This window comes from Panthera leo, chromosome B1 (assembly GCF_018350215.1).
Source record: "Panthera leo isolate Ple1 chromosome B1, P.leo_Ple1_pat1.1, whole genome shotgun sequence".
Taxonomy (NCBI): domain Eukaryota; kingdom Metazoa; phylum Chordata; class Mammalia; order Carnivora; family Felidae; genus Panthera; species Panthera leo.
The window spans coordinates 82,954,355-82,978,482 of record NC_056682.1 but is presented as its reverse complement, the minus strand read 5'-3'; the positions used below and the strand labels follow the sequence as shown (position 1 = coordinate 82,978,482).

Here is a 24,128-nt window from a genome sequence, read left to right as displayed (position 1 = left end):
TTTGGTCTCACAGCTGGAAAGATAACCATGCACAACACCCACAGCCACCCAGACAGCCCCAGCAGCAGGGCCATAGTCAGGAATAGTTATCCTAGAAAGGGTGTGAGCATCACAGGCTTTTTATTTGACAACTTTTCCTTTTGCTTCTCTTTGTCCTCATTTGTCTTTAAATCTATTTAGACATTTTTAGTCATTTTCTTCTTTGCATACAATATGCAAAAGATCCCCTTATTTATATGTTAGAAAAGTTTTAAGATCTTTTAGTATTCTCTAGGTCTGACAGCTCGTGTACCCCATTTTATAATATGTATTATCCTATGTATATATCATGATAATATGGCATGTATGCTATGTATCATTTATATTACATATATGTATAATTATACCTCCCTATTTATATGGTGAAAGTACAGTATATTCTAAGTACATTAGAGATTAATTGCCCCAGTACTCTAAACCAACCTGAAGTGACTTTATAGTAGAACAGAACAAAGTAGGTTCTTAGTTACTTCTGGAGGTTGTGTTCAGTCTTAAAAGTTAAGTGAACTATTGAGAGACAATCCTGAGTTCATTGGCCAGTTGCTTATTTGGTATCTATGCTTAGATACAAAATGAACTGAGAAAGCACCCAAAATAAAATACATAGTTTGGGCAAAATCAAGAAGAATTGGTTTAGCAAAACAGTAAAGAGATTACTAAAATCATAGTAATTTTAAAAAAAATAAGGTTTTGCTTTTCGTTAGTACTATTCTACTTTTTAAATAAATATACAAGAAAGGAAGCATGAGAGACTATTTAACTTGGCAGTTTGTCAACTCACTTTAGAAAGTTAAAGCGATTCAAGAAAAATATATTTTAAAACCCAAGTAAAGATCTTGGAGCAGTTTGTCTTTAAAAACTTAAGCTGTAAAACAAATGTCTTTTTTGTTCTTCTCATGAAATTCTTCTCATGCATAGCAGCAGATGAGTCTGTTTTACTTTCACATTTTGTGACATCAGATGCATGTCTCAATCTATTGTTCTAGTATCTCTTATTAACTAAACTTCATAATTAGCAAACTGAATTCTATCAAATATGGCTTGATTCGTTTCAAAGCCCAATATAACTGGTTCAACACCCAATATAACCAATTTCTGTGATTGTCTTCTTTGGAAGAGTCTGCAACAAATGAGTGACATTCTGGCCTTGTTTATAACCCCAAATATAGATGTCAGCTGCTGTAGTTAGCAGTTCAGATACGTTTTTCAAATACTTCTGAGTAACTGAAGCTTCAGAAATACATAGATGTTCTTAACATTTATGTTTAATGTATTTTCATGGACCCTTTGCCCGTCACCCAACTTGTGGTAGCTATATTTTCAGCCATACTATTTCTGTCATGATAGTATTTGTTTTGAACCAAGTTTTGGGTATATTAATAGAGGAGAAAAAGCATAATTTATATAGATTGTATTAAATATAGAAGATCATATGAGTCATTGTAAATGCAGAGCAAATTGTTTGGATTGCTTCAACTAAAATTTATATTTTACTTGAAAATCAAGTTTATAAAGTTTTAGAAATTTCTGTATTTATTGTGGCTTCTCTTAAAGTAAATCATTACATGAACCTACCATATTTAATCACTGTACTGACCGAGGTCCCCCCTACTTCCATCCAGTCTCCTTCTAACATGACGTGGCAGCCATTTGAGCCTCAGATGCTATCTTTATAGTTTGTTTTCTTCAGCTTTGTCCATCCATGGCTTTCTGCAGTAGCTCTGACCATTAGTTATTGTATTGATTTTGATTTATTTCTGGTATTTTTGTACATTAGTCTGATTAGAGTATCTTCAGGTCTTCACCTCAGTATAGGTGAAGACTAGTCCAGATCCAGAAGACGAGTCCCAAGGATCTTCCCTTGATGGGTCTTTTTGGCACAGTTGACATATGGGCTCTAAATGTTTTTTCAAGAGATCTTTTAAAGTTTTTGACTGTGATTAAAAATTAACATACTTTTTATTTTTATTTTTTTAATGTTTGTTTATTTATTTATTTATTTATTTATTCACTCTGTTTAGAGACAGAGTGAGCATGAGCATGAGCCGAGGGAGGGGCAGAGAGAGGAAGAGAGAGGATCCCAAGCAGGCTTCATGCTGAACATGGAGCCTGACTCGGGGCTCGATCTCATGACCTGAGCTGAAATCAAGAGTTGGATGCTTAACTGACTGAGCCACCCAGGTGCCCCAACATGCTCTTTAAAAACTACTTTTATACTATAATAAATGTTTGGGAGTTGGATGAATGATACTAGTAAATAAAACTAGATTTTTAATAAACAAGTATTAAGTTTGAATCTCAAGTCAGATTTTTGGTTTAGAGTTAGAATTTAAAAGAAATGAGAATGGAGTACATTTTTGGAGAGCCTTGCTGGCTCAGTCAGAAGAGCATGAGAGCCTTGATTTTGGGGTCATGAATTTGAGTCCCACATTAGGTATAGAGATGACTTAAATAAATACACACTTTTTAGAACAATGGAGTGCATTTTTATAGCATAACTTTTACATGCAGGTTTTTTTTTTCCTGAAAATTCTTTACCTTCCAATATATAAGTATCATTATTATATTCCTCTTCATACAATGAGACTATTAAAACAGGTGTAAAAGTTTTTCACGATACTACCTGGATTACTTTTTGGAATTTAGCAGAGGATAATAATGTTGTGAATTATCTTTCTAGCTTTCTTAATTTTCGAGATGCCTAATGGAAACAAAATGATCTGTAAAACTGCAGAAGAGTAAATATTTTAGGCTAAGATAAACCTGTAATTATACACAAAATAAATGTTCTACTTTGTGCTGAATTTATGTAAGCAGTACCTATTACAATAATACTTGATAGTGTATGGACTTTCCAAAAAAGATTGCATCTGCTTATTTGAAACGTGACCTCGTGTGACTTCCTTGACCACATTTGGGGTGACCAACTTTTGAAACAACATTCAGTTGCTCTTAGTTTCCATTTAAAGGACAACAAAAAATTATGGTGTTGATCAGATTAAACACCACCAGCTGTAAGAGAACTGCAGTTCATCCACATAGATTTACGTGCCTGCCATTATAGGATATAGTCTTTGCTGGGTCTTGGGTCTTCGAATACAAGGAAGGTATAAATGGCTTCCCTGAAGAAGCTCACTGTCTAGTGGAGGAGGTTGAAAAGTAAACACATTATCATAATTAGCGTGGAAAGGACTGTGGTTGAGGTAAGCTTTTGGCACTGTTATCTAAGCTCCCCTGAGGAAAGTCTGAGGGGGTGAATGGCAATTAAACGATGGTAGAGGAGGGGAGGATGGCAGAGATTGTTTTAGTCCGAATAAATAGCATACCCAGATCCTTTAAAAGAGGACAGATGGGACTGGCTGAGTCGCGAGTGGGAGGGAGGAAATCAGATGGGAAGGGAGGACGGGAGTAAAGTATGAATGGAGGAGGGAATGCCAAATGCCTTGCAGGTGCCTGATCCTGAGGGTGTTATAATCCATGCTAATGAGTCTGGGCTTTATTCTGGGTACACCATTAAAGGGTTTTATGCAGGCAAGTAACATAATCAGGTTAGCCCCTAGAAAGCTCAGTTTAAGATTTAAGGATATGATAGAAAAAAGAAAAAAACCTGTATTCTCTAAAATGTTATAAAAATCACATTTTTTCAGCGTCTTCCTCAGAGAGTGCTTCGCTCAGTTTTCCAAATCCAAGGTTCTTAAAGCCTTGGTTTAGAAGTGATTAGATGGGTAAAGGCATAACAAAATCCCTTTCCTGGCTCTCATGGTCCCTTAACTTGGGGACTTAAGTGATTTTTACAAGTTTTAAGGGCATTTAGAATATAGATGGAAGTCATTTAGCCATACAGTGTGAGCTCATCACTTTCAGGGAAACAAACCAGGTAAGTGAAGTGCACTTTAAAAACAGGGAGGTTTAAAGAATGGACTTCAGACTTGCAGATTTTTTTATTTTCTTAGGTAAATGAAAACAGACTATTGTCATTATAAATACAGAATAAAGATTAGAGAGAAAGTAGAAGCTAGAATGACTCCTAAGAGATCTGCCATGGCAGCTGCTAATAGAGAAAACAAAGCAGGTTTGTGGTGCTGAGTCAAAGGATAAATTCCGTTTTGAACATGTAGTGTGAACGCTGGCGGAATATCCATATGGGGTAGTTGTGCAGAGGTGTAGGTTAGGATCTCCAGGGAAAGATCTAAACCAGAAATGAAGATTCATTAATTTGTACTCCAAATGAGGGAATAAGTCACATGATCCAGAGATTGACCCCCCTCAAGGGTTAAAGTCCAATAGGAATTTCGCCAGTAGTGAACGGGCTGTCTGCAAAAGAAATAATGTTGCTTTATCTGTTCAAATTTAGTGTAGCTAAAATCAGGTTGCAAACTGCCTTGGATTTAAAAGTTGACGCTCAAATGAGTTCCTCTGCTTACTCTCAGCATTTGAGAATCAATGTATCTCCAAAGTTGGTTTATTTTTGCCTTTACTTTATTATTCTTATTTCTTCTTATTTCATACTTTTCTCCAACAATCAGGGAAACATTCAAATATTTGCCAGTAGACAGTAGAGAAGACAGGGCCACGACAGGCATACCAACACCTTGGATCCGTTTTCACCTTTCTCTCCTCATAAGCAATAACTGGGCTCTCATTTGGGTATGACGTTCATTTCTTTCTGGAACATGAATGTCAAATTGAGTTTGGAGGGATGTAAAGAAATAAAGCTAACAAAATGACTAAGTGACTCACTACAATTCACTGCCACATTTCCATATTGCGACTTGAGCCCCAAAATCATCCTCAAGCTTTGCATGAAGTGGAAAACACAGGTAAATTTTATAACTACACTTTTAAAACCGCACTTGATACAGTATTTTCTTTTTATTTTTTTAACACTTATTTATTGCTGAGAGACAGAGAGAGACAGATCACGAGCAGGGGAGGGGCAGAGAAGGAGGGAGACACAGAATCTGAAGCAGGCTCCAGGCTCTGAGCTGTCAGCACAGAGCCCAATAAAGAGCTCGAACCCACGAACTGTGAGATCATAACCTGAGCTGAAGTCGGATGCTTAATCAACTGAGCCACCCAGACTCTCCAATACAGTATTTTTTATTAAGAAAACCAAGGAGTACCCTTGAGATACTTTAAAAAAAAAAAAGTAGAATTGGTTTGGAGAAGAGATGATCATTTCAGGGTCAGGTATTAGAAAGATCACTATGGGGACTTGTCAGACAATGGAAGAATGGATAGTTCACAAGCAGGTGGATTTAGCAGTCACATGACCTCAAGTATGTAACTGTAAACATAGATGAACATAACTGAGGGTGCAAAGTTGAGAGATGCTGAGGATGACCACTGGGAGATAACCACACTGAAAACTCAGAAGGAGGCTGAGAGCTAATGAAAGTGGGTCTTACTGAAAAGGAGCAGGGCAAAAGACACTGAGTGAACACCACCAAACCAAAAGTTGCTCTGAAAAGCAATTTGTAATTATTAAATGTCACATTACTCACTAATCAGTTATCTGTGGCTTTAAGTAGATGTAAGATCTCAAACTGAACTTAGCAGTTCAAAACTGACCTCTAAACACTGGTTTCTTCGGATTTTCTATTCCCAAAGGGATAGACAATGTGGACAGCACAGGAGCATACACCAGCAGTGGGAGGTTAGGGGAAGCCTTCATTTGGTCTCCAGTTAATGTTGTGACCCAAGCAAGTCACTTAACCTCTTTCGTCCTTTAAGGGTATCTCATCCATAAAATGAAGAAGCTGGATTGATCTGTAAAAGCCTTTCGGCTGTAAAATAAGTGTATTTTTCTGTAGTAAACCTTACCCTCTGCCTCTTACTTTTTTTTTTTTTTTGAAGGCAAGTACATTATTTTGGGGAGTTTATAAAAAGCTGACATCCTCCATTGTTTTAGGAAAGTGCCCTGCCATTGGGGGCCCTGGATAGGTCAACATTAGGGATAGGATCATGACCTCAAATTTTATCACTCACATTTTAAACTAAGCCTGCCCCCTTTCTGAATAAACTCAAGGTATTAATTACCTAACTCATAAAATTGGTTCATTAGAGAACTCTTCCTATTTTATAACCTAGAGACTCATATTTTCAGAAACTTTTAGCCTTTGGTAGATCAGGTACTAGATATTGTCATTTAATCGGCAAATTCTGATTTTGCCATCTATTAGATGTCGACTAAATTTTGTAATTGCCAAAAAAGAAGTAAATTTGGTGCCACTGAGAAGAGAGCAAATAACTGATTTAATAATCAAATAACTGATTTAAACGATGTTGCTGCTCTAGCGTCCAAGCTTCCTGTAGGAATAAGTGAGGCCACTGCTGGGTATTAACTCTGTACTTTTCATAAGGCTTTTCAGCAGTACTTACATGTGGCAGAGAGTAAATGAAAAGAAAATAATGGCAACTGAATTTATGCTTTCAAATACTTAAATCAAAGCTAGACAGTCAGCAGTTCCAGAACCTAGCTTCTGATCCTTGCAAAATTATGTCACCAGGCAGCTACCAGTATATCCAGGGGAGACAAATGTCGGTCTTGGTTTTAATATTGGATTAGCAAACACCATGGCATCAACCTGCTTTTCTCAAAGGGCTTTGGTCAAGAGGTAAAGGAATAGTCAGATTAAGGTTATTTAAACACCTGAATAAAATTAAGAAAATAATACTATTGGGAAGTACGCCCCGGTACTTACATATCAGACATCAGACTTCAAAGAAAAGATGTACTTGAGGTCTGATGAAGGTATTTTATAATTTTTTATTTAGTCCGGTTTTCTAAGGCATGTTAGAAGAGTAACACGGCACGTGGCTTTCCTCGCTTCCCCCAAGTAAAGATAACCACTAACCAGGCTGGTTACCCCACGAACACCCTGCCATCTTTTATAACACTTTGCTTGTTACCCTGTTGCATGCAGCTTCATCCTTTCCCTTGGACTGAGCATGAGTGATGTGTGGCAAGGTTAAAATATTCTCCCCAATCAAACTTATGTTTATGCTTTTGAGGTGTGACATTTCTGCTCAGGGCTCTGTGGCTTTTTTACAGAATCCATTTTTCCAATTAAAAAATAACATTATATTAAGAGCATCTTCTTTTTACCAATTAGGTCAAAGTCCTAAAATTTTAAGACCCAAACCCCCTGGTTTAGAGCGAACTGATTCACAAACCATAGGTGACTTTGCTACAAGAAGAAAGGGTATGTACTTTAGCACCGCATGCTGGATGGGGCATTGGGAATTTCTTTATTTTGTGATGTTTTTTCTTAAAAAGTAAAGGAGAAGAGACTTAAATACTACCGCTGTTGTAAATAAAGTTTCCTAGCACGTTATTTCTAAAGTGAATGCTTCCCATAATGTGTGTCTTCCCATTGTCTTTCCATAGACGTAGTAAGTCTACTTGTTATGCCATTAACAGCAGCATGTTAAGTTTGATAATACATGGTATTCAGTCTTGTTCTTTTACATTATTCTCTTAACCTTTTAGACATCAGTGCATTGTTTTCTTTAAGCTTGTTAGCTACTTGTGAGTTCCAAATGTGTCCTTTATTTATATATAATGTATGTATTCTATTCTAAGACAAAATACAGAATCACTTCCATAGATTCATTATTTTATGGCATTATTTAGAATTTGACTGCTAAACTGCCATTAGCCTTTGGGTTTCAAAAAAGTGAAACATAAGGAGTTAAAGAAATACGTTGACTTAGCACAGTATTCTGTGCTGGTCCATTTTAAGGGTATAGATGAGCAAGATTTAAATTTAATCTAGTCTTTAGAAAACCGCACTGAGTTTTTCGTATTGAACAGACAAAAATACTTATAAGCCCCAGTGAATCGACATTGCCCTTTAAAATGACCACCTATTTTATAGTTTGATTGTAATTATAACATAGTTGATTAAAAATACGAGTTGAGTAAAAGTATGTCCATGTATGGACAAAGACTAGAAAAAGGAAACCTAGAAAAATGAAAACTTTTCTTTGGAGTGGCAGAATGAAATGTAATTGGAATATTTACCTAATATGTTTAAATAATCTCCTAAAATATAATTAGCATTAACACATAATATTGTTTTAGTTCTTCTGAAAAATGTTTCACTCTCATGAAAAAAATGAGAGCTCTGTGGTATGCACTAGCGTGGTAATTGCCTATTGTGATAATGAGGTAAATAAACAAAGACCACTTATAAATCAGGCTAATAAGAATATTATTAGTGTGTTTATTATTTAATTTGATATAAAGGATATTGTTGGTTAAATTAAGCTGAAAATTCAAAGTAATTGTTTAATTAGGCCTTCTCTCAGCTGAGTGTGAGTCTTAAAATATTATTGCTTTTATTTGTTTTCAGACTGGGCTTGAATTAATTTAAAAGATTTAGTGAATTCTGTTTTCAGTTTTTGATTTTATCAGAGTTTTGTATTTAATACTTTTTTGTACGTCATATGTATAGCTGTATAACTGATGCTTCAATATTGAATAGAAATGTTTTTACATAGATTAAATCTCCATACTTGAGAATAAAATTATTTAAAAAAAAAAGAAATAAGGAAGTAATGAAAACTGTACATCAAGTAACTGTTAAGGAATTGGGTCACGTTACCCTTTCTTTAGTTTATATTCATAAAATATTAAATTAAGGAACAACATGATGTAATAGAGCTTTAGACTTTGAATCAACAGTCATGAAACATTATCTGATTTAGCTTTTGTCACTAATTATTTAGCTCGGTAACCTTGGGCAAATCACTTAACACCCATGAACTTCGTTTCATGTATGAAACCATTGGTCTTAGGTGTGTTTGGCTATAACACATAAGTAGAGACATAGAGGATCTTGTTTTGTTTTTCAAATGTCTGTATACTGAAGCCTCTTTTTCTCTCTTTCATTTCAGCCAAGCCAGCACCTTTAGAAATAAAACCTTTGCCAGAATGGGAAGAACTGCAAGCCCCAGTTAGATCTCCCATCACTAGGAGTTTTGCTCGAGAGTAAGTCTTTGTTTGAAATGTGTACTTTAATTGTTCACTATGATGGAAAATACCTGAAACAGTGGTTCCCAAAGTATAGTCTGGGGACCCCCCCCTTTTTTGGGGTTCTGTGAGGTGAAAACTATTTTCATTAAGATTCTAAGATGGCATTTGCCTTTCTACTCCTGCTTCTCTCATGAGTGCACACTGGAGTTTTCTAGGGACTGCGTAATGTATGATCACATCCCCGAGACAGCTAATAAATAGAATGTGTATTTGTGTACTCTGGGTTTTAAAAAAAATGTTCTATTATTTGTAATACAGTAAATAGATACAACCTATATAAACAAAAAGTTCCTCAGGGTTCCTGGTAATGTTCAAGGGTATAAAGCATTCATGAGGCTAGAAATTTCTCAGAACTACTGATCTGGCAAATACGGTAGTTTCTTGGCAGAGGTTATTTAATGAAAATTTGCTAAAATGTACATAGAAGAGGCACCTGTCTGGCTCAGTCAGAAGAGTATGCAATTCTTAATCTCTGGGTCGTGAGTTCAAGCCCAACATTGGGTGCAGAGATTATAAATATAAATTTATATATTTAAATTATGTATTTATACAGAGATATAAACAAACAAATATATATAGGGTAATTAAAGGATATGTGAAGTTATAAACTTGCATTAAATATGTGTTCATGTTTTATGTTTACATATAGGTAGCTGTATTTAATAGAAACTTAAACCTTCCTTTTCATGTCTGTGACTTTCTACTTGTCCCCCAAATCATTAGCAATACTTCTTTTGTTCTACACAGGAATTTGATGCCCAAAGGTCTACTTTTTACAATATAGCTATAAATATTAGGTGTGCATTTGAGGGTTTGCAGTAAGTTGTAATGAATAAATGTGTACAATAAATGATTGTAAACTTTAGTGGCTCTTGGTGAAAGAATGTAAACGATCACTCATTTTTATCTTGGAAGTGATTTTAGAAATTGTTGTCAAGGTTTAGGTTTGTAACGGTAATCTCTTTAATTAGCTCCTCTAGATTTCCCTTGTCTCCCCGACCGGATTCAGTGCATAGCACAACTTCAAGCAGTGACTCACACGACAGTGAAGAGAATTATGTTCCTATGAACCCAAACCTATCCAGCGAAGACTCAGTATGTAAAATTTGCACCTTAACTTCTGTCTTCCTGAGCAGCCCTTCCAAGTCGTGCACCTTTCTTCCAATCTCTAAATCTGGCCCTTACATCCTTCTTTATATACTTAAGGAAAAAGGATAGAAGACAACTTTTTAAAATGCTTCTTAAAAATAGCATTGTAAAATTTGAAGCCGATAATAGGTCAAAGTGTAATGCCAGTATTTATAAAGTAGATTAAAAATGAGTTAAAAATCATAAAATCTTTCTAGTTATATTTATTTTTGAGAAATAATTGATTTTTGAAACTGTTCAAGCAAATATACTAGAAGCATTTCATAATGCAGTCCTCCAGAACCTCTTCATGGCACTCTTATAGTGAAGTGCTCTTCTATAGGAGGTCTTTTGATAATCTTTCAATAATACACTCTTAGATAAGGCTTAAAGATTAAAGACCTGTTACAAACCTAACTTGTTTCATATTGGCTGTATTACCACAAAGCACAAGAATTTAATAATCATAGCAAGCCTGCGTTCCCCAGAAATTAGATAGTTGCCAGAAAATACTTCAGATACTTAAGAATACAAACCCATTTTAATTTTTAAAAATACTTTGCTTATGTTTTCCCTCTAATCAAATTCAGTTCTTGCTCTGCTATTTGTATTTTAGTAGATGCATGTATTGGTTATGATTAGGTTCACCTCTGAGTAACAGACATTTATCTCTTTCTCATGTAAATAAGTCCAGAGAGAGTCTAGCCAGGGTTGTGTGGCAGCCCTGTCCTAGGAAGCCCTTAGGGATGCCTGCCCCTTCCAGCTCTCCAGTCCACCATCTTCTGGGTGTGTCTCACATGCTCCTAGAACAAGATGCTGCTGCACCAACACTTCGCATCCCAAGCTACAAAACAGAGGAAGGGAAGAAGGAGCAAGGGTACAGCCTAACTGCCTTATAAAGAAGGTTCCCAGAAACTGCCATACACACAGAGACACAAAGGGGCTGGGAACCATAGCTTTTCTTCTGAGGGACAGCGGGCCTGACTAAAAATCCCATTCATGTGAGAGAGGGGAGGGCAGATATTATCAGGGCACAACCAGGTCGTATCTGCCAGGAGAAGCAGAAATCTGATGTCAAAATTTGGAAGGATTAACATTTTAGTGGCTTTATTTTCTTTAATTTTTTTTTTAACGTTTATTTATTATTGAGAGACAGAGAGACACAGAGCGTGAAGAGGGGAGGGGCAGAGAGAGGGGGACACACAGAATCTGAAGCAGGCTCCAGGCTCTGAGCTGTCAGCACAGAGCCCGACGCGGGGCTCGAACTCACAAACTGCGAGATCATGACCTGAGCCGAAGTTGGTCCCCTAACCAACTGAGCTACCCAGGCGCCCCAGCTTCATTTTCTTTAAAACAATACTCTTTAGGGATTCAAAATACAAAGTCCAGTTCTCTCGACATGTTTTACGTCTTTAATGTACTTTAAGCAAAAACGGATTCCTCACAACCCTATGTTGTCAGGAAACAAAATTAAGTGATTTGAAAAGCTTGATTTGGTGCTTAAACTCACTTTAAAATATCAAATTTCGGCAGTGCTCAGAATGAATAAGATGATTTAAAATATTTACATCAGCCTGGATTAGAATACAAACCAGCTATATCAATAACACTTTCCCTAATTTGAAGGCAGAGCAATTTTTATTAATTGGCTTCTGCTTTGGGATTCACTGTTTTTCAACTTGATAAGTGGTGTTTTATTATTTTTATTACCTTATTTTTTTTTCCTCATTATAGCAAATAGACTGGGAAAAGTCTACATAAATCCTCAGTGCTACATCAGAGTACATATTATCATCAATTTTAATCTTTAGGTGGCTGAATGGACTTTTTATTACAAAAGTAACTTTTTTCTGAGATACTAAAGCGTGTCCTTTTGCCTGAAATAGTAAATTACCATAAAAATTTTGCAAAGGGCATGTAATAGGAAAGTTTGGAAGTGTGATTTATCATGAAGGGAAAAGACTAGAGAGAAAAATATTACAATCAAAAAGTCAAAGGAAATAAAAATATGAAATTGTTTGTTCTTTTATACCTCGTAAGGTATAAAACATTAAGCCAGAAAGGTATTTTTGCCTGCCAGCTGGTGAATTTCTGAAATACTTAGGTCCTAAGTGTTAGAAAAAGCAAAAATGTTCGGGTGAAAATATCTGCCCACCATTCACAATAGAAAAACCAGCCACCATTGCCATCTCTTCACACTGCCAGCTGCAAGGGTTGATCATAATCCGGACAACTCTTCCTTAGAAAAGAATGTGATAGTTACAGCAATATTTTCCACACCTCTTTGCAGTTAGTGCATTAAAGGTATACCATAGAAATTCACAAGATGTCATTGTGCCTGGACTGATCAGTAAAAAAAATTTGTCTTGGAGAAGTTGAGACAGGATCAGATCAAACCTGGCTTATACCTACAATGAAGATTAAATGCTATACATTGACGTTTTGAAGCATGACTTATTTCTCATACTAGTGATCATGGAGCAGGCGGTGTTTAATGAAACAGTGAATTGGTGGTGCTGCCTGTTAATTTATAAAAAGATCCAAAGTCAGGCATTCGTGAGGTGAACCCTTAATGTGACACCTAAAATGTGAGTGACCACACGTCACTATTAAAGACATGAATATTGTTATACAACAGTAACAACAAAAATACCTTCAGTAACTTTTCACATTTTAAAAAGAATTTTAGAAAAACAAAGCACTACTGTTATCTTTTTTTCTCAATTCACAGAACATTTATGATAACTCCTAGAATCTTAGGGTTTTTCTAAACTGTTTTGGGAAAATACTGGGTTAAAGGCTAGAACGCAGGGACAGGCTGTTCGTAGTTGAAATTCGATCTAGAGCAAATGGACTGCCTTGCAGGGACACAAATTTTAACAGTATTTAAAGATGAAAAATTTCCAATTCTAATAAAAACTAGACAGAAAACAGTTTAACCAGCAATTCTGAGACATTCTCTGTAGAAACAACTTACTGAAATTAAATGTGTACATCATATGAGCTCGTGTGTTCCTTTCATGAGCCTTGCCATAGTATGAACAACCGTAGGCATTTCCAATTAGGGGTATTCCAGGCAGGGGTTCTTTCACAAGTCACATTTGAATACAAAATTGCACACACACACCATACCCCTGCTTGATATTTTTATATGAGAATGAAATGTAGAGTCATTCAGAAAAAAACCCAAAAAACTAGTTTCTTTATAAATTAAAAAAAAAGGGGGGGGGAGAGGGGAATGGCTATTTGTACATTACCTTTTTTGTGCCTTACATGTTATTGTTAAAATTTTTTTTTAATGTTTTATCACCAGTAGTTGGTAAATTCAGTTTAAAACTCTGTTCCCACAGGGGTGCCTGGGTGGCTCAGTCGGTTAAGCGTCCGACTTCAGCTCAGGTCATGATCTCATAGTTCGTGAGTTCGAACCCCATGTGGAACTCTGTGCTGACAGCTTAGAGCTCGGAGCCTGGAGCCTGCTTCAGATTCTGTATCTCCCTCTCTGTCTGCCCCTCCCCTGCTCACGCTCTGTCTCTCTCTGTCTCTCAAAAATAAAACTGCGTTCCCACAAATAGAGCCCTCACATTCCAGCATGCAGGTTGCTTGCTCACATTACACACAGTATGTAGTGTGTCGAGTAGACTGCATAGTACTGCATTCATGGGTACATGCAGTTCAGACCATGTCCTGCTCACTAAGCTGTGGGCCCTGGCACAGAGCTGGGTAGCCCCACAGGAAGGAGCACCATTTTCTAATTCACAAAAATGTTTCACGCGGACTGTCAGCAGCCCTGCTTCAAATGAGGGAATAGAGTCAATATTGCAAATTCTAGCAATTGTCTTTTGCCTAAATCACAGCTTACTCTGTGTGACTTGAGCAAAGACAAAAGGAGTAGTGATATATAAAAGGATTAGCAGATTCAGGTTTATGCAGTTTCCAAATTGTTTTGTTCATCATAACAAGTATAATTTTAAGTATATCACATCGTTAAGGTTTTCTTCAAAAGTATGTGAGTATTCCTATCTCTGTGATAGAAGACAAAAGAATGCTAGCTGCTAGTAAATATATAGTCTCGCCTATGAGAGGTCCAGAACATTTCTGGGTGAGGTTCAAAGCAGCAAGGCAGAGAAACAAGGCATTTGTTGGCACACCTTGGGAAGGACTGTCGTAATTCACATAGAGGGCATATGTCGGGGCGTCAGTTCGTGTCATGCTTTCCTTCTTATGAGCATTGATCTTGAAGTTCCTAACATCCTGTTGATTTTGCATTTTTCTGCCTTAGGCTTTTTTGTTTTTGTCATGTATTGCTGTCCTCTATCTGTCCTTTATCTGTTTATGGAGAGTAACCCTTGTATTGTACAATTCCTAGTAGAACAGAAGGGATAAGGCTAAAGAGAAGACAGAAGAAATTAAGAGCTAAAAATTACAGGTTGAAACAAAGCAGACTTTGCCGGTGCAGTCATTGTTTGTAGGCTTTAGTTAACATACATATTCTAAGCTAAATTTTAGCGTGAAAGTCTTAAAATACAGAACTTTTTAAAAATTTTAATTAGAAAGCAAGGAGTGAAAGGATCCAGTAGTTTAAAAATATAATCGAGTAAAGATATCATTTAAATAATGTTCAGTTGGAGCTATTGGCAGCCAACTCTAGCTTGATGTTTTGGTCTTAGTTTGAACCCAGTTTGACTCTTGAAACCATGTTTAGCTTACTCTAAAGCCTAGTTGTAATCAGTTCTGTTATATCACATATGTTCCTCCAATCCTAAAAGCAGATTTAATTTTCTCAGAAGACATTTTTTTTTTTATTAAACCATAGCCTCTTAAAATAAATATTTTGGCTTTGGTAGATGGCAGACAAAATAAGCAACAGGTCTCGTGGATGTTCAATAGTAGATTTCATTGTATCACCATTTTCAGAATCTTTTTGGCAGTAACAGCCTTGATGGGAGAAGCAGTCCTATGGTCAAGCCCAAAGGAGACAAACAAGTAGAATACCTAGATCTGGATTTAGATTCTGGGAAATCCACACCACCACGTAAGGTAAGTGAAATCTCATTCTATAGACACAATTAGCTCACCTTTTAAAGCCAAAGAATCATGTTTCCTTTGGGGAAATTTTATTAGTATGTTTAATTTAAATTTAGTAAAGTCTATTACTTAATATTGTTTCATAAGTCACAATTAACAAAGTCATGGAGAGTAATCCCTAATGGTATATAATAGAAATTATACACGTTCTCCTCTTTTAGTGGTTACTGTTGAAATGCCTACTTAACAAAATCTTGTCTTCATTCTCTTTCCAGTGTTAGCTCACATTATTCCCCTTTTGATTTACATGCTATTTTTGTCCAAAGTTTTGGTTTTTTACTTTTGTTAAACCACAAATTACACATTAGTAGTATTCTGGGTTTGTTTTTTTTTTTTTAATGTTTATTTATTTTTGAGACAGAGAGAGACAGAGTGTGAGCAGGGAAGGGCAGAGAGAGAGGGAGACACAGAATCTGAAGTAGGCTCCAGGCTTCGAGCTGTCAGCACAGAGTGCGACACGAGGTTCAAACTCACTGACCGCGAGATCATGACCTGAGTCACAGGATGCTTAACCAACTGAGCCACCTGGGCGCCCCAGTAGTATTCTTATTATATAGGTAGTGCTTACTTAACATTGTCCTACATATTTACCACCTTCCCTTTCTTATCATTCCATCTTGTTCCTCAGTCTTTCCTGTCATAATCATTTTTTCTTCTACCTGAAATACATTCTTTAGAAGTTCCTCTTGTGGAGGTCTGTTAGTAGTAAATTCTTGCAATTTTTGTTTGAGGGAAATGTCTATATTGTGCCCTCATTTTTGAAAAAGAATTTTTTTGCGTTCACAGTTCTTGATTGGCAATATACTTCTTTCAACACATGGAAGATACTATTCACTATCATCTGGCTTCCATTGTTCCTACTGAAAAGTATGTTGTCAATCTAGTTACAGTTACTCTATAGATAATTTGTCTTTTCTGTCTGGCTGATGTTAACATCTTTTCTGTATCTTTGGTATTCTGCAGGTTTACTACAGTGTGTCTAGACATCTAGATGTAGATTTCTTTTTATTTATCATGCTTGATGGAAGTTGTGCTGTTCTTATTTCTGGATTTGTATTTTTTATCAGTTCTGGCAAAGTCCCAATCATCTCTTTAAATATATAGCTTTTCCACTCTTCCTTTTATCCTCTCATTTGAGGTTTCTTATTAAAGATTAGTCAGAACATATTCTATTTTCTGTGCCTCTTTTCACTTTTTCATATTTTCTCTTTATTCATCTCTTTGTTCTTACTTGGATTATTTCTTTAGTTCTATCACCAGGTACACTAATTCTCAATTATTCTGTTTAACCCATTGTTTAATTTTTAATTTCAATTATTTTTAGTTCTAACATGGAATTTTGCTCTTTTGTTTCAAATATGCATAGCTGTTTTGAATAGCTTATTTCTTTCATGATATTTTATTCCTTTTATTTAGTTTTATTTTTTAATTCCTTTGAAGATTTTATACACACATAATTTATTCTGTTTATGCAATCATTTCAATATCTGAAGTCCTTGGAGGTCTGAATCTGTTTATTGTTTCTGCTCACATTCTTGATGGCTTGTTTCCTTCCATGTTTTATACATTTTTTTGCAAATTCATTTTGCTGAGTCTATCTGAGAATCCTGCAGACTTCAGTTTCCTTCAGACTAGATTTGCATTTTCTTCTGCTGGGAAGCAATGTGCTACAACTATAGGACCACCTCAGTTTGTTTCATTGGTCCCTAGCTTAACAGGATAGCCTCAGATTCGACACACCCTCCCACTGCGGGCCTCCTGATTGCATTGCTGAGATTGACATTCATCTGAAGACAACAGTTCCTGTAAAATTTACATTGAACAGCTCTTCATGCCCTGTTTCCCTCACACATTGGGTATTTCTCTTACTTTCTAGAGAGCCCAGCAACGCATTAATAATTCTTTTTGGGGACACCTGGGTGGCTCAGTCAGTTAAGCATCTGACTTTGGCTCTGGGCAAGATCTCACCGTCTGTGGGTTCGAACCCCGCGTCAGGATCTGTGCTGACAGCTCAGAGCCTGGAGCCTGCTTCAGATTCCGTGTCTCTGTCTCTCTGCCCCTCCCCCGCTCACGTTCTGTCTCTCAAAAATAAATAAATGTTCAAAAAAAATTTTTTTTAATGTTTGTTTATTTTTTGAATGAGAGAGAGAGAGAGAGAGAGAGACAAGAGCACAAGCAGGGGAGGGGCAGAGAGAGAGGGAGACACAGAATCCAAAGCAGGCTCCAGGCTCTGAGCTGTCAGCACAGAGCCTGACATGGGACTCGAACCCACAAACCGTGAGATCATGACCTGAGCTGAAGTCTGGTGCTTTAAGCAACTGAGCCAACCAGGTGCCCCAATAATTATATTTGTTTTAAGTTAGTTAGTATCTACTTGTATTTTAGAATAAGAGGTCGTGTCATCCTATGTAGTTTGCCATTCTTGAAATACTGTTTTTCAAAAAACATTTCTCGGCTCTGCAAGTCAACACTGGTACATGTTCTGAGGATTTGAAAAGGTCAAGGTTAAGCTAAAGGGAGAAGCAAGCTGTATATCTTAAGATGAACCAAGTGTCTGTGATCCTTACTTTATAAGAATTTCATCTGTGTTGGGAGCATTCATCTAAATACTTACATACAGTGATTTTAAATTTAAGGGAAAAACAGTGTACAGTGAGGAGAAAAACAACATTGTTAAATTGAAGTAATGTTATTTTTGTATGTATGTGACCCAGTAGAACTTCACGAGTTATTCACAGTGCATGAGTGTCTATGTTTTAAGGCTAAATTTCACCAAGAAGAACTCTCTTATACGTGGGGTTTTATGGTTTTCTTTCTTTGCTTTTTAGCAAAAGAGCAGTGGCTCAGGCAGCAGTGTAGCTGATGAGAGAGTAGATTATGTTGTGGTTGACCAACAGAAGACTCTGGCTCTAAAGAGCACTCGGGAAGCCTGGACAGATGGGAGACAGTCCACAGAATCTGAAACACCAGCCAAGAATGTGAAATGAAAATATTGCTTCGCTGTTTCTGAATAACGAGAACTGAATTGTAAACATAAATCCTGTTTGAGATGACCTGACACTTCTATTCTAGGTAGATCCTCAACTGAGTAGAATTGAAGTCAGAGGACTTTTCACACATAATCAAGCAATTTAGACTGTAAATGGTGCTTTGTGGTATCTCAACAATCCATAACATGTAAATAATGTGGGAAAATACTATTGTTTAGCTCCCAGAGAAACATTTGTTCCATAGTTAACACACTTGTAGTATTACTGTATTTATGCACTTTTTCATTTAAAACGTTGGTTTGGGTATTCCCAAATGTTCCTTAACATAATTCCTTTGGGAGTTCTTGTTTTTCCTCACACTACTCTATATAACAATACTAAGTTAACTAAGCTACTTTTAGATTTGGAAATTGCTCTTTAAACTGCACTCTAACAACATTAAAATGAGAAGTAGATTTACAATTTACCTGTCTACCTGAAACATCAGGTGGTAGCCATTAGCCTAAACTACACAGTATAGACGGGCTTGTCATTCACTGCGTTCCAAAGTGCTGAGGATAATATATGTACTGGTGTCAGGAACTAATTCTCTGGTTCATGTACATTTAGTTTTCAATGGTGGAACTTTATTATATTTTGTTAATTACAGTGTTTTTGGTTCATTGAGTGAAGATTCTGCCAGGTGGGATCTTGCACCTTGGGAAGACTGAATAATTACACTATCAAGTAAGCCTACAGATCACTTACCGGCATGCAGTGATGATGTGCTCTCACACTTGTTAACATGTATTAAACTTTACATTATTTGCAAAGATAGATTATATAACCAGGTACGTACCAGGCACTGATGTGCTAATACACTGATCAGGTTTAGACAATGAGCTTTAGTTGTGTTCTTGTTAGTCCTAATATTGGTTTCCAATTTGGACTTAAGGAAACATTCACTGTTAGTTATAGCAACATACTGTGATTTTTTTTAATTAGACAGTAATTCAGATTTATTACTCTAAGAATGAAATTCTATCTTTTGACACCATAGTGCCCTTTCTATGATTTTTTTAACTTTACTTAATATTCTTCTTGGCCTTATATTTAAATCCCTATGCAATTAATATTTTATATCTACATTTTTTTAAAAAAATAGATGTTCTATAAGTGATTCTTGTATGTAGCACCAGTTGCTTTTCCAGTAAAAGAATTAAGGATTTTGTACTGTGATTTATATTCACTGCCCTAATTTGAGAAATTTTGGAGTATTGTTATAATGTGAAATCTTAGAGTCATGAACCTCTTCCAACCAGATGTCTGAAATCACCAGAGGAATTATATAATTCTGTCTCACCTGTAATACGGTCCTGTGATACGGATATCAAAACCACAAATTATATATAGTCAGACTACAGTTGTATTTATCTGTTTTGGCTTTGCAGTGTAATTTAGAAAGCAGGTATAATTTGTTTGTTTGCTTGTTTTTTTTAACTAAGTTACAAACAATCTCTTATGTATTGATTTGGGACTTACTAACAGTTTTTGGAGGAGGCAGAGATAAGAGTACCCACAGCTGAGGCATGACTCCCTCCATTCAGACCTCTAACTGTTGCCTGAACACACAGATGTGCCCTGATTTCTGGTCTTTTGGCCATAGTACTGTGCCTAATCAATGTAATGGGTTTATTTCCCCAATCCACGAACTAAAATTGTTCATAACAAGATGAATTGTAGACTAGTAACATTTGATGCTTTTAAATGTTTGCTTCTTTTTAAACAAAAACTAAAACTCAGAAGTGAATTTTCAGATGGATTTTTAAATAAAAAAAGATTGTTTGAATTTGGTGTGCACAAGCTGTTTTGTAGTGAAACCACAAAATAAAATCCAAAGTTACTGAAATGTGCCTAAACCATTAAAACACACAACACAGTTGATGTGTGAAGATGCTAAATTGTGTTATGTGGAAGTTGAATGTATTTTCAGAATTATAACACAATAAGCATATTATTAATTCAAAAATGGAATCTTATCAGAAGAGTTCTAAGGCAAATAGACTTTTAGTGCAGTTTTTCAATTTTTTACAAGTTATCCTTTTTGAAGACCTGCAGCATTCTAATTGGTCGAAGTTTTTCCCATTGTGCAGAGTAATCTAATAACTGAAATGTGTTAGACAGTTTTAGCAAATGAAATCACATTATACATCGTATTAACAGATTAAAAGATAGTTTCTTACAGAGCATTATTTTCCAAACATTTGTTGAATAAAATTTTGTCTAACCCCAACACATAAAGCCTGAAAGGTTCGTTTTGTCAGTATAAATATTTTGGGTTCACATTTAAGTTTGTTTTAGTCCATTACTAGGAATAGAATTTGTGAATAACACAAATGTGTAATTGGCATTATAGAGTTGGTAGAAAACCTCAGCAGCCCATTTATTTTTATATCTTATTTTATTTGCATACTATCAAGAAAATTTGGGTTCACACAAACATAAGTAAGTGTAAATAATAGCAGGTTTTAAACACACATCTCAGGAGGTTCTTTAATTATAGATAGCTGAAGTTATATTCCAAGGTTTAAAAAAAATAAATTATTCTGGTCGTAGAAGTTAATACATAGGCATTCTCCAGTATGGTTTAAAAAAAAAGGTGGGGGAGGATATTTAACACATTAGAATGTGCATTTTTATTAAGTTTTCAAAACTTAATTTGATTCAAACCTTTTGAAAACCCTAATCACCTCCAAGAAGCTGAGTGTTGGCCCAGTGAGAGTTGAAAGCCACTGGTTAATCATGTGACAAAAGTCAGAAGTCTCTTTCTCCCACATGTTTGATGTTCTTACTCTCTATTCCTTATTTTGAAAAACTGTAAAATCTTATGAAGGTTTGAATACCAAAGCACAGTTCTGCTTTCAAGAATTGAAATTTAAACTTGAATAATTTAAGCTACTTAAGCCACAAAAGGTATCACTTAGTAAGCTATAAAAGATGATTTTTATCTACACTCTAGTTTATACAGTTTCATCTTTATTTTCATCAATACCATATAAGCTACTGTGAGCATTTTAGAGAATTCCATAAAGGTACTATGAATGTGTGTGTGTGTGTGTGTGTGTGTGTGTGTGTGTAGCATTGTATTTAATCCTAGACTAAATTTGATACAGAAATACTGCTATACTTGCATCTTAAGGTCATGCATCAATTTCTTCTGGACTCTTTGTATTTAATTAATGGGGGTCACAATCTTCGTATTCATAAATGCATTTAAACTGGAAATTGAACACCAGTGTTTGTCTTTCTTTTTCTACTAGTAGGAAGTTGTCTGCTTACCCCCTTTAGTGAAAACAGTATTTTTGATGTTTTTTAAAATGTTAGCTACTTTATGCCTGTACTATAGACACCGATCATAATTCTTGGATGCTTTCAAGCACTCTTAGTGCCTCTTTCTTTGGCCCATTGAAAGTACTGGTTAGTAGTATTTTGAATGAATACAAAGCCAGTAAAGTTATAGAGACAACGAGGTGAGCCTGTCCCTCCTAATCCTGTCCTGGGTCATTCCCGTAGGTCTTGTCCTTTATTGTCAGATAAGCAATCAGCTCCATAGCAGGGATTGTACATATGACCAAATCAAGTGATTACAGGGAGAGAGACTTCTATCCTAGGGTAAGACTTATTGTCAGTAACATCTGATACGTTATATGTAAATCTGTATGTAATTTAAAATACAGCTCTTAGATGAAAAGCCATGGTGTATATAAATAATGTAGACATTATGGACTTGATAAGATGAAAAGTTGATTGTTGGGTTGTGGAGATAATTGGTTTTTACTCTGACTAAATATGTTTATTACTACAACTTGAAATAATTTAGTTTGTCTTCTCTTCCATAGACGTAACTTTCTTTCGGTTCATTATAATGTCTGTTATGAGTCTCAACAAACTGTTTAGTCAACGGATTAACGTAGCTTCTACTTTCTTAACATAGAAAGACATGGACTTGTGTGAGTTGTTGTAATCTGAATCAATTGTTGATAATCATCCCAAATTTCAACAGCAAAATCTTATGTGTATTTTTCCCTCTTGCACAACTTCTTTTGTAAAGATCCAATTGTAGATATTTTCTGCTACCAAATAAAACTTTTCAAACAGTTTGGTTTCAAGACTTTAGTCAGTTTGGATACTGAGATTGTAAACCAAAGACATATAAATTTATATTTCTAACCCTTCCTCAGAGTCTTTAAATCAAAAATCCAACTCCGCCATTAACTATATGTTGTCCCTTGAACAACATGGGTTTGAACTGTGTGAGTCCACTTATTTACAGATTTTTTTCAGCAAATACAGAGCAGTATTCTAAATGTAATTTCCTTATGATTTTCCTAATAGCGTTTTTCTAGCTTATTTATTGTAAGAATACGGTATCTAATACATGTAACACAAAATAGGAGTTAATTGTTTATATTATCAGTAAGACATTCGGTCAACGGTGGGTTATTAGTAGTTAAGTTTTAGAGGAATCAAAAGTTATATGCATATTTTTGATTGTGCAAGGGGTCTGTGCCCCTGAGTCTTGTTCAAGGGTCAGCTGCACTTCCCAGCCCTACGTCTATAGGGGTCACTCATTTTCTGCAACAAAGATTGCACTAGATCATGCTAAAGTACAATAAACACACCCTAAATAGGAAAAGCTTCTGAGACGGTTGCCACATGCATATGCTCTTGTTATTCCCTCATCTAACCAGTACAACCAGCCTTTCGTTGAAGAGAAGGCCGATAAGTAAGGGTCTGCATGCAACCTTCTCCTTCAGAAAATACTTTTTATGTATAAAACACGACTTGGGAAATGATAACTGGCTGGGCTTTTTCATTTCTATGAGAGTTTCCAAACACCTCTACTACCTCATAAAACCCCAAGAAGGACCATGTGAGTCCTTTGGCCACTCATTCCAGCATTTTGCAACTTTGACTCATTAAATCGTATTTGGGAAGTTCTGGGAGGGTGAGGTTATCTTCTCTGAGATCATTCTCTCCTCATCTGTGTTTCTAGCACCTTGTAAATGATGAAATTTCTGACTATTTGCATATTATTTCTTTGGGAAAAAAGCTGCTTTGTCTGATAAACACTTTCTGAGTTACAGTTTTATTAGGAGAGTTTTATGGAGAATAACTTGGCAATTCTGTGAATGTGTGTTATTGCATATTTAAAAACTGAGTCAATGATAGGAGGCATTTTATTAACTGTCGTGATGGGTAACATTCCTCCCTGCAGTTCCCTGTTTTATTACAAAAAGTGTTTTTGTAATAAAATAACTTGAACATATATAGAAAACTAAGTTTCTAAGATATGTTTCTATACTTCATTAGACAGAATTTTATTACTATTGCAGTGGTTATCTTGGTGATTAACTCTTAGCATAATGTAGCTCTGATTTTGTGTTCTGTGTAATGCCCAGAACATTTATAACACGCAGCGTGAGGGATGTAGAGTGTACAGAAAAGAAAAAAAAATGCCCCCAAAAGCCCACTTTCTCAAGTACCAGTATTGTGATGGTTGTGCCATCGTGGCTAGGCTGTGGTGCCCATGTGTTTGTTCAAACACTAGTCTAGATGTTGCTGTGAAGGTATTTTGTAGATGTGGTTAAAGCAGATCACCATCCATAATGTGGATAGGCCTCATCCAATCAGTTGAAGGTTTTAAGAGCAAAAACTGAGGTTTCCCACAGAAGAAGGATTTCTGCCTCAAGACTGTAGCGTAGAAATCCTGCCTGGACTTCCACCCTGTCAGCCTGCCCTACAGATTTCAAACTTGCTGGCACACAGTTGTGTGAACCAATTCCTTAAAATAAATCTCTCCGATG

General features: G+C 35.9%; 1 protein-coding gene across 1 annotated transcript in view; it reads left to right on the top strand.

Moving 5' to 3' along the window:
- GAB1 (GRB2 associated binding protein 1) overlaps positions 1-22,430 on the top strand; it is a 122,610-nt gene extending 100,180 nt beyond the window's left edge. Inside the window, 5 exon segments of the mRNA XM_042935407.1 lie at positions 7,155-7,244; positions 8,941-9,034; positions 10,051-10,174; positions 15,122-15,244; positions 18,121-22,430. Of these exon segments, the coding sequence (XP_042791341.1) occupies positions 7,155-7,244; positions 8,941-9,034; positions 10,051-10,174; positions 15,122-15,244; positions 18,121-18,279 (590 nt within the window). The 3' untranslated portion in view covers positions 18,280-22,430.
- The last annotated feature ends 1,698 nt before the right edge of the window (positions 22,431-24,128 follow it).